Here is a 9721-nt window from a genome sequence, read left to right on the forward strand (position 1 = left end):
GTGATTTAGCAGTTTCCAACTGATCTGGTGTTAGTCTGTCTGCAAACTTTATGTCCTTTGCTGTTTCGGTTTGAGTAACAGGTGGCATAAGAATAGAGTCCTGTTGTTCATCATCATCTAGGTCACTAAAGTCTATGAGTGAAATTGCACATGTTGACAAAACACCACAGTTCAATGTATCTCGTTCAACATACTTCTTAAGAAGATTTGCGTGGAAAGTTTTCAGCTTGCCTCCCATATCGATCTTGTAGTCCATATGTCCTATCTTCTGTATTACACTATAAGGTCCCTTCCATTGCATGAGGAGTTTGTTTGACTTTGTCGGTAGAAGAACCAGTACTGTGTCTCCCTCTTTCATCTGACGACCTTGCGTTTTCCTGTTGTAGTACTTGCACTGACGTTTTGAAGCTTTCTCCAAGTTTTGGCGAGCTATGTCACATGTTTCTTCCAATCGTGTGCGTAAGTCAAGTACGTATTGATACGTTGTCTTAACGTCCTCGTCAGGAATTTCCTTTGTCCAAAATTCTTTAAGAATTGTCATCGGACCACGAACAGTACGTCCATAGAGAAGATCAAACGGCGAAAAACCAAGGCTCTCCTGTGGTACTTCACGGTATGCAAAGAGTAATGGGTTGATGTACTTATCCCAGTCTCTTGGTCGCTCAGCACACATCCTCTTTAGCATCTGTTTCAACGTACCATTGAACTTCTCGACGAGTCCATTACACATGGGGTGATACGGAGTAGTAGTAATCCGTTTAAATGACAACAGACGGCTCACTTCTTTCATTACGTCCGATGTGAATTGCGATCCTTGATCTGTTAGCATCTCGATCGGAACTCCTAATCTACTAAAGATGTCTACCAGTGCCTCCGCTACTCGCTCTGTTCAATTCCAGGAAGTGGAATAGCCTCGGGATAACGGGTTGCGTAATCGACAAGCGTCAGAATGTAACGATTCCCTTTGTCGGTAACTGGTTGCAGAGGGCCTATAAGATCAACTGCTACTCGTTGAAACGCTTCTGTAATTAGCGGCATTTGTCCTAACGGTACTGCAGGTACTTTTCCTTTTGGAATAGTCCGCTGACACACGTCACATGATCTGCAAAACCGTCTAATGTCTGACTGAATTCCTGGCCAGTAAAATTCGGACACTACTCTGTCGGTTGTTTTCTTTGATCCCAGATGACCACCCATCAGCGTTTCATGTGCTATCTTCATGACGATAGTTCTGTATTTCTGAGGAACGATTAACTGTCGGAAAAGTTTTCCACTGGACACTTTGGGACTGCAAAATTCTCTGAACAACATTTGCTTCCGTTCACACATTTTTGAAAATCCGCCGTCACTGAAATGTGTAAGCTGTCCACTCTCAGCTAAGCTCCATAACTTTTTCAGTGTCTCGTCGTTTCGTTGTTCTTGTAAGATATCCTCCGGCGATACATCCCGTATTGCTTCCGGCACTTTCAATGGTTTGTATGGAGACTGTTTCTTTTTCAGTTGCGCACGCGTTTCAACAGCTGCTATGTTTTCAACGGAATGAATCCAGGCTGGATTTGGTTCATGTGGTTTCCTTACTCCACGAATATTACCAAGAATAAGATCGTACGAAGGCGAATCAAAGCACCAAGCATCTGAATCAATAATACGACCGTCTGCTAACTTGCATCGTTGAGATGTCCCTGTTAGTTGATCATCGTTTACCAGTTCTCTACGAATAACGGCACCACTACAACCTGTGTCTCTGAGCACAGTCACTAGTTTATTGCCAACACATCCTTTCACAACTGGCATTTCCGTTTCACAGAAAGCAACCGAATCACCAACACACGGTAAGTTTCCATGTTTCTCGACGACACTCGCGGCTCCTTGGCGACCTCTACCGCGTCCTGGATATCCATGGTTCCCATTATTGTACGACCCACGTTGAAAATCACTAGGGTAAGTATGTTTCGGTGTTGTTTCTTGTTTCTCGCTCGAATTAAACGGCCTGTTATTCGGACTTTTGCGGAAGTTGCAGTTAAAGGCTTTATGTCCTTGTCGTCCGCACTCATAACACTTCACTGCATTTCCAGATTGGTTTTGTTGCACGGAATCTTTGTACGGCGGTTGTCTATCGGACTGCTGTCGTCTGTCAAAGAGCGGTTTTTGCGTAAGTGAAGAGGATGTCACTGTTCTGGCCTCAGCAAACTGGTCCGCGTATCGCGCCATGTCTTGGATCGAAGTAGGAATCCTCTCCTTTAGGAATAAGGCAAGTTCTTTCGAGCAACACAATAAAAACTGTTCACGTAAGAACAAGTCCTTCAGATCATCGAATGTCTTGTTAGTCTTAGACAGCTGAATCCACCGCTCAAGGTAACTGTCCAGTCTGGTAGAAAATTGCATAAAAGTTTCACTTCCGTCTGGTTTTGAAAATCGGAACTTCTTGCGGAAACCGTCCTCCGTCATGTCAAATCGTTTCAACAGGGCGTTCTTCAACTCGTTGAAATCAAGTGCTGTTTCGGGTGAGAGTCTTGCGAACACATCCAGTGCCTTTCCTTTGAGTAATGCGCTAAGATGAGTCCCCCACGTGTCTTTATTCCATTTCTGCGTTGTTGCGTATATCTCAAATCTTTGAATGTACGCGTCAATGTTGTCTTTCGAATCCTCAAACGGAGGAAGTTTTGGTCCTTTTATCACTTGAGAAGTTTCTTTCTCCTCTTTAGTCACAACACTCGGATTCATGTGAGATCTCTCGAGTTGCAGTTTGTGATCAAGTTCCAGTTCTTCTAGTTTTTGCTGATGTCTCTTTTCTTCTATCAATCGGGCGTGCTCTCGCTCATCATGTTCTCTTGCGGCGCGCTCTTTCTCCATCTGTAGTTTGAAGTCGCGGTCTTTCTCCTCCTGTCTCTCGACTCTATGTTTCTCACGTTCGTCCCGCATTCTGGCCTGTTCGTCCTTCACGAATTGTTGAAGGTCTTCATCCTTCATCCCCATCTTGGTCCCCACTTCAAGTAGCTCCAGCATCTCCTTGACAGTAGACATGGTGCATTGACTGACAGACCAACTTACCTCAAAATTATCTCATAAAGGGACTAACTTCTCAACTTTTAACAAAACAATCTGCCTAACGTAATGTACTCACCAAGGGAAAAGGAAACAACGACCTACACTTGCTCTTACATGTACTACAAAAAAGATCAAAAAATGAAAAATAAAATAAACCTTGGCAACTGTTCACTTATAAAGATATCTTGTAGTATCTGGAGGAGTCAACTCATCCCACCGCTGCCACCAATTGTAACGGGATGAGCGGAGGCTACTCCAAACAACAACAAGACATCTTAAATTTAACAAAATTTAATAACAAAAAAAATAAGAGAAAGAAAGAAAAGATAGAAATATAAACACTAAACCACACAAACACTCACACACCTTTCACTCAACAAGAAAAAATATGATGTTTATACAAATGACCAAAGATAAATTAGAAGAGTGTCCGAATCTCCGGGGCTGTAGTCCTGGACCAACTACGGACAACCACAACTAGAGTAGTTTCGTCACCACAATCATCATCATCACCATCGCCATCATAATCATCGACACTATCGTCAACACCATCGCCTACAACACCATAATCATAATAGACATCATCGTCACCACCATAATCATCTACTTCATAATCATCACCGACGTCACCATGAACGACATCATCTACATTATCTTCATCGACATGACCATCATCATCGTCGTCGTCATCATCACCATAACATCATCGTCGTCATCAACATGAACATCGCATCGTCATCGACTTCACCATGAACGACATCATCTACACCATCATCATCGACATGACCATCATCATCATCGTAGTCATCGACATCATAACATCATCGTCGTCATCAACATCAACAATATGACACTACAATAAGTGTACAAGTGACACCATAACACCATAATAAAAACAATATTGTATAATACATCATATAAGTATCTCACTGATAGTATCAAACTATAATAATGTATAAATAGTATTATATTAAAGGCAACATCTCAAAATATTGTAAGTATATGGTAACTAAGTTATTTGTTTACAGTAAACAATATGGCGTCTGAGACTTCCGGTGACGCACTTCCGCCCAAGTAGTTAAGTGGAAAAAGTGACAATAAATTGTAAAATAAAATAACGCATAGAAAATAGCCCTTTAAATCACCGTTTCTTTATACAGCAATAGCAAAAACTGTACTATAGAAAAAGACGAATTCCATTTAAACACTCTCGCTAAAGTCACACATCAGTGAACACACAGGTAACTCTACAGTGAACAATGGTCAAGGTGACTTTATAGGACGACTGCGTAATACTAATAAAAAGGCAAAAATTTACAAATAAACTACACCAAACTAAATAAATACTTACCACGGTCAGCTATCCGTGTCCGCGTCAAATGCTGAACTTGTGAAACTAAAACATGCCACACAGGCTTCTAACACGATACCCCCTTCACACACTAAGCACGTCTTTATTGCTGGACAGCTCGGCCGGGTATATCTTAGCGCCTATTGTTAGCGTCGGCCAAGCACGTTGCAAAGAATTATGGGAAAAATAAAATCGGGTGTGTTCGATATGAACAGTGATTGTCACAATAAGCACAATTTAATAAAACATCTCTGGATTATCTATGTTAATATATGACAATTTTTTAAACATAATCTGCAAAATTATATTGTCTTCCTCTAATTACTGCTGTTTTAAAGTGTCTATTGTATACTTGCAGCCACGATTTGGAGACCTCGCTCTTCCAAAACTCATCAGATGTCCTCTTTCAGAAAACTGCGTGATACCCTTTTCAGTGACACAAACAAACAAGTATGTTACAATTCATTTGCTCATTCTTACTATTAAATGTATGATAAATCGTTAATATTAAAAAGTTTCCCTATATATCTTTTTACAGTTTTATTACGTTTAATAAAATATGGATATATGAAAAAAAAGTTTTTATTTGAATTAAAAGCTTGAATGTGTTTTAACTGTTTATCAGCGGTTTTGATAATATTGAATAGTTTAGTTGTATTAATGCGTGTGTGAGTGATATCTATAAAAATGTATAACCGCTGATTAAAAATAAAATATCCCTTGTCTTATTTTTCTTTCGATCTTCCTGCTTGTCTTTTGACGCAAACCATTTTTTTTTTAAAAATTCTGATAGTTTCACTAGCGTCAATGTCAGATGGAACGGAACTAACATCAACTTCGTCAATGTCTCGCTTTCTCAAATACCTGGATCACGTGACCTCTCCGGTAGTGCAGTAGTAGTACATAACGCGACAGGGAATGATGAGTTCTGTTTGGCTTTGGTCATAGGGTAATTAACAGTATACATAGCAATCTATAGTCTGTCCCAAGATATTTTTGCTGCATATGTTCTTAAATTATTCGATGTTTATAAATACCTCTTGATTCATACGATGCTCATTAAATAGTACATGTATGAAAAAATATCCCAAGATTTCTCTTTTTGAAACACCCCTTCTAGATTGTAAGGTTTCAATACGTGGCTAAAAATAGAAAGTCTATAAGGGGTTTTTTGCATTGCATCAGCCATAATCAAGCCCGGATGATAAAGTTGAAAATTGTGCAAGGTATTCCGAGTGACTTCTGAATTGAAAAAAGATGTCAACATTCCCCATTATGAATCTCCGTAGGAAATCTGTTTTCGTTCCTGTGAATTTTTATGAGGGAAAAATGATAAAGTGTAAATGCAGTTACATGTATATTGGAAATTTTCCCCTTTTATCGATTTCAGTTGCACTTTTTTCACAGATATGTGTATTTTTATTAAAAATCGTCCAAATGTGCAGCATAAATACCTTAGGACAAACTTTGGATAATCTTGATTTAACAATAAATAATGTTTTTGAGATCATGATCAAACTTATACCATTGAATGTCGAAACTGTGCTCTTTCCAATTTATTAAAAATATAAATGACATGTGTGACAATTATATTTAAATCTTGACTAACGTTTAAGAGGCATGGTCAGAATTTTGGTCAAAAATTATTTTTTCGATTTAATTATTACAATACTTTAGTAAGACAATTTTTAAATAGGCAAACAAATTTGCGTGTCATTCGCCGAGTTATAAGCGAGTTACAGAACTAACAATTTTTTTGCTATGTAAACAAAGCTTTTGTTTACATTTTGAATGTTTAAGTGAAAATTCCAGTGTTCTACCTAAAGTGAATGTGTGAAACGTTAGCAACTGTTATTTTATTCTTAAAATGAATAAAAAGATAGATAAACCAGCTTGAAAAAGATGTTTACTAGTATATTGAACCTATGTAAACAAACACAGGACCCGAGCCTTGTTAACATGACAAAGAATTGTGAGCCTTGTGTCTTGCTTACAACTTTACGATTGTCCCACAATTTGTATTTGATCATAAGAAATACAATGCTTAAGCATTTTAAATACTAAAAACAGAATAATTAAGTTTGACCAAAATCATGACCAAGCCTCTTTAATATCCCTGAATGTAAATCGGTCATAAACAATGGCGAGTTATTGAAGGCATTTAGTCACCAACAAAGAAAATATTACAAATCTAAACGTTCATGCATTCACTTTATCCTATATAAATTTATTTCACTTTTGAGTTAGTCTTACCAGATTTTAATGGATGACTAATAACAATAGTGAGGGTCACGTAAAGAAATCTGCCATGGGCAACAATAGACAAAAACATTCATTTTTCTTTCTTTTTAGCTCACTTGAGCCAAAGTTCTAAGTGAACTTTTCTGATCAAAATTTGTCTGTTGGCTGTCGTCGTTGGCGTTGTGATCTTAAGCGTCGTTGTTGTCGTAAACTTTTCACATGTTCATCTTCTTCTTCAAAACTAGTGGACCATTTTCAATCAAACTTCATACAAAGCATCATTACCTGAGGGCGGTTTAAGTTTGTTAAAATAAAGGGGAGATATTTAGGAATTTTTGAAATTTGTTTGGTATTTTTTAAATATCCTCTTTTTATAAACTATTTGGCCAAAAAAAAGCTGAAACTTGTATGGAAGCATTCACAGGAAGTGTAAAATCAAGTTTGTTTAAATAATGTTCCCCAGGTTTAGGGACATAGGGTGGGGCTACATTGGGGGATGGTCAAAATTTTACACAGGAATATATGGAAAAAATCTTTAAAAATCTTCTTTAAAACCATTAGACCACGATTGCTGCATCTTCCCAGGGGTGACTAGATGGCATAATCGTTAACCCGCGTATGTATTGTCTTTTCGGTCAAGGGTTTATGTTGAGAGGAGCGGATCAGAAACTCTTGACTTAGGAAGATTGCGTGTGGAGGCATCCCCAAATAGTGTAAAAAAATCTTTAAACATCATTTATATAAAAACCAATAGCCCAGTAATGCTGTAACTTGTATTGAAGCATTTCTAGGTTGTTTTGATTCAAGTTTTTTTCAAATCGTTATCCCGGGGGTAGGTTGAGGGTAGTGGGGGGGGGGGGCAAAATCTTTTTTTTACATAGAAATATATAGAGGAATTATGTGTTTAATGTGAAGAAATAATTCAACAGCTTAGACTTAACCATGTATGAAATATCTATCATGGTAGCGCACCGTCTTGCTTACATGCAAATGTTTCACTGAGATCATATGTACGAAACACCAGAGCATCTTCAAATAAAGATTTTGTAAACCCCGTGTCAAGGCATGTCAAGCCGACACCTTTTACTATACTCGAATAAAAAAGTAGAAATTTTTACCATCACATATTAAATGTTCAAATGGAAAGAATGGTTTTAAATCAAAAACAAAAAGTTTTATTTTACAAAAGGGCATTTTAGAACAAAATGGTGATATGTTGTACTATTAGACACTATATAATATAATTTTACCAAATACATATTATCAATGTTATTATCTGTATATTTACTATCAGTTAATATTGTTGTGTATGGTATAATTAATACAGTGCATATATTTTTGTACAAACACATATAGTAGTACTGTAAAAACTAAATGAGTAAAAGTTTTATATATCAATCAAAGGATCCCATTTGAAACAAGCTTTCGGGATTTCATTGGTTATCCTGTTATCATACATACTTCAAACACCTTGTCTATGAAATTATAATAATTCAATATTGGAAACACCTACCAATCTATCCATCTATCTATCTATCTTAGCCTTGTGCACAGGTTTATATATCTACGGTAAACAATAACATTTCTAACAACTACAGTATGTGTCTCATTTATCCAAATCAGACCCCTTATATCACATATACTCGACACATTTTACTATTACGTATTGATGTCAATGAACTCATAAAAACTATTCTGGTTATTGTAAACCATGTGTAAGACTATAATGTAACCAACTGTTCTATCCATATATCAAAGCTCACTTGATTTAAATGTATCTATTTTTCAGTGATAATGTGTATGACAGAGTTTGCTGTTTAATTCTTACAGATTCGGGTAAGTAATGTGAAAAAAAAATTAATAATCCATAAGTTGTTTTCTTATTAATAAAATGAAAACATTTCTTGTTTTAGCTGCTGTCCATCAACAACTTGATAACGGACAGGTATGATAACTGCTTATTAAACTCATCAAAATGGCAAGTTTTCATGTCTGTATGGCATAAGAAACGTCTCATCAGAATTACACTAGATGAATTAGGGTTATGGATAACGAGCCAACAGAAAAATCATATTCGATCCCAACTTTAAAACACTTTTGTAGAATTTCAGTTTAACATTACCAAATGATTTAATGAATTTAATCAGCCTAGGCACTGGATATAGATAGCAAACTGTCTATCATAACAATACTTATATATATATATATATATATATATATATATATATATATATATATATATATATATATATATATATATATATATATATAGTCACAGCCGCATTTAAATGTAATAACGTAACAACTCAGCTGGTGGGTTCTTGGATTCGAATATATGTATCAAATTGTACAGAATTATGGTGATCTTTAACATTAATTATTACAGAAAGATATATATTATATACACACTCACGTAGCTTAGATTTACGCTTTAATTAATTATTTCACTATAAAACTTTAGCAACCGGGTTAACGAACTTACCGAAAAGACAGTTGTTTATTATCACTATTATCTAATAAATGATATATTTGGAGATGGAGATTATCTCTTTCTTTCTCCTGTCTGTCTTGGGGTGATATCTAATAGTTTGGCAATTTGCCGTCAAGCATGAACACTTAAGTCTTAAACTTGTAATAACACTCATTCCTTACTATTTCCAAAATGATAACCTGTTCTCACATGACCCAAACACCTTTGACCTTTTAAACTCAAAACTAAACCAATGAACATAAAACATCATGAATATGAGTGAAATGTTGTAAATTCCAGTGATCTTGAATTAATTATGTCTTATAGATGATGATGAAAATGATGATGTTTGAATACGTACATTACATATCAATATATCATAATAAATTAATTAATGTTTGAAAATAAATATCATTTAAGGTTAAATTACAATTAATACTGGATTCTTTAAGATTTTAAAGTTGCTTTTACAGGGCCTTTTTATTTCCCCTTCGCCAACTAACAACTCAGAATTCAGTTGCACTCCAGGGCAACCATGTCACGTGACATTTAAAACAAGGAAGGGAGATGATCATAATTGGTTAGTATTATCTCAGTGTGTTCTCATACAG

At 36.1% G+C, this 9721-nt stretch overlaps 2 protein-coding genes across 2 annotated transcripts in view; one reads left to right on the plus strand and one right to left on the minus strand.

The window, feature by feature from the left end:
* The window catches only part of LOC136272568 (protein eyes shut homolog), a gene marked incomplete at its 3' end in the record, with an annotated part of 44943 nt that extends 35253 nt beyond the window's left edge, over window positions 1-9690 (plus strand). Inside the window, exons 16-20 of the mRNA XM_066074311.1 lie at window positions 4758-4849; window positions 5193-5348; window positions 8430-8476; window positions 8554-8585; window positions 9584-9690. Of these exons, the coding sequence (XP_065930383.1) occupies window positions 4758-4849; window positions 5193-5348; window positions 8430-8476; window positions 8554-8585; window positions 9584-9690 (434 nt within the window). The remainder of the gene's footprint in view (window positions 1-4757; window positions 4850-5192; window positions 5349-8429; window positions 8477-8553; window positions 8586-9583) is intronic.
* LOC117692141 (uncharacterized) lies at window positions 877-4640 on the minus strand. Its single transcript, XM_066074310.1, has 2 exons — window positions 4400-4640; window positions 877-3603 (listed from the first exon to the last, which is right to left on the minus strand). The coding sequence occupies exon 2, from the start codon at window positions 3022-3024 to the stop codon at window positions 877-879; it is 2148 nt and encodes a 715-aa protein (XP_065930382.1). The 5' UTR covers window positions 3025-3603; window positions 4400-4640.
* Window positions 9691-9721: the final 31 nt, after the last annotated feature.

This window comes from Magallana gigas, unplaced genomic scaffold (assembly GCF_963853765.1).
Source record: "Magallana gigas unplaced genomic scaffold, xbMagGiga1.1 SCAFFOLD_32, whole genome shotgun sequence".
Classification (NCBI taxonomy): domain Eukaryota; kingdom Metazoa; phylum Mollusca; class Bivalvia; order Ostreida; family Ostreidae; genus Magallana; species Magallana gigas.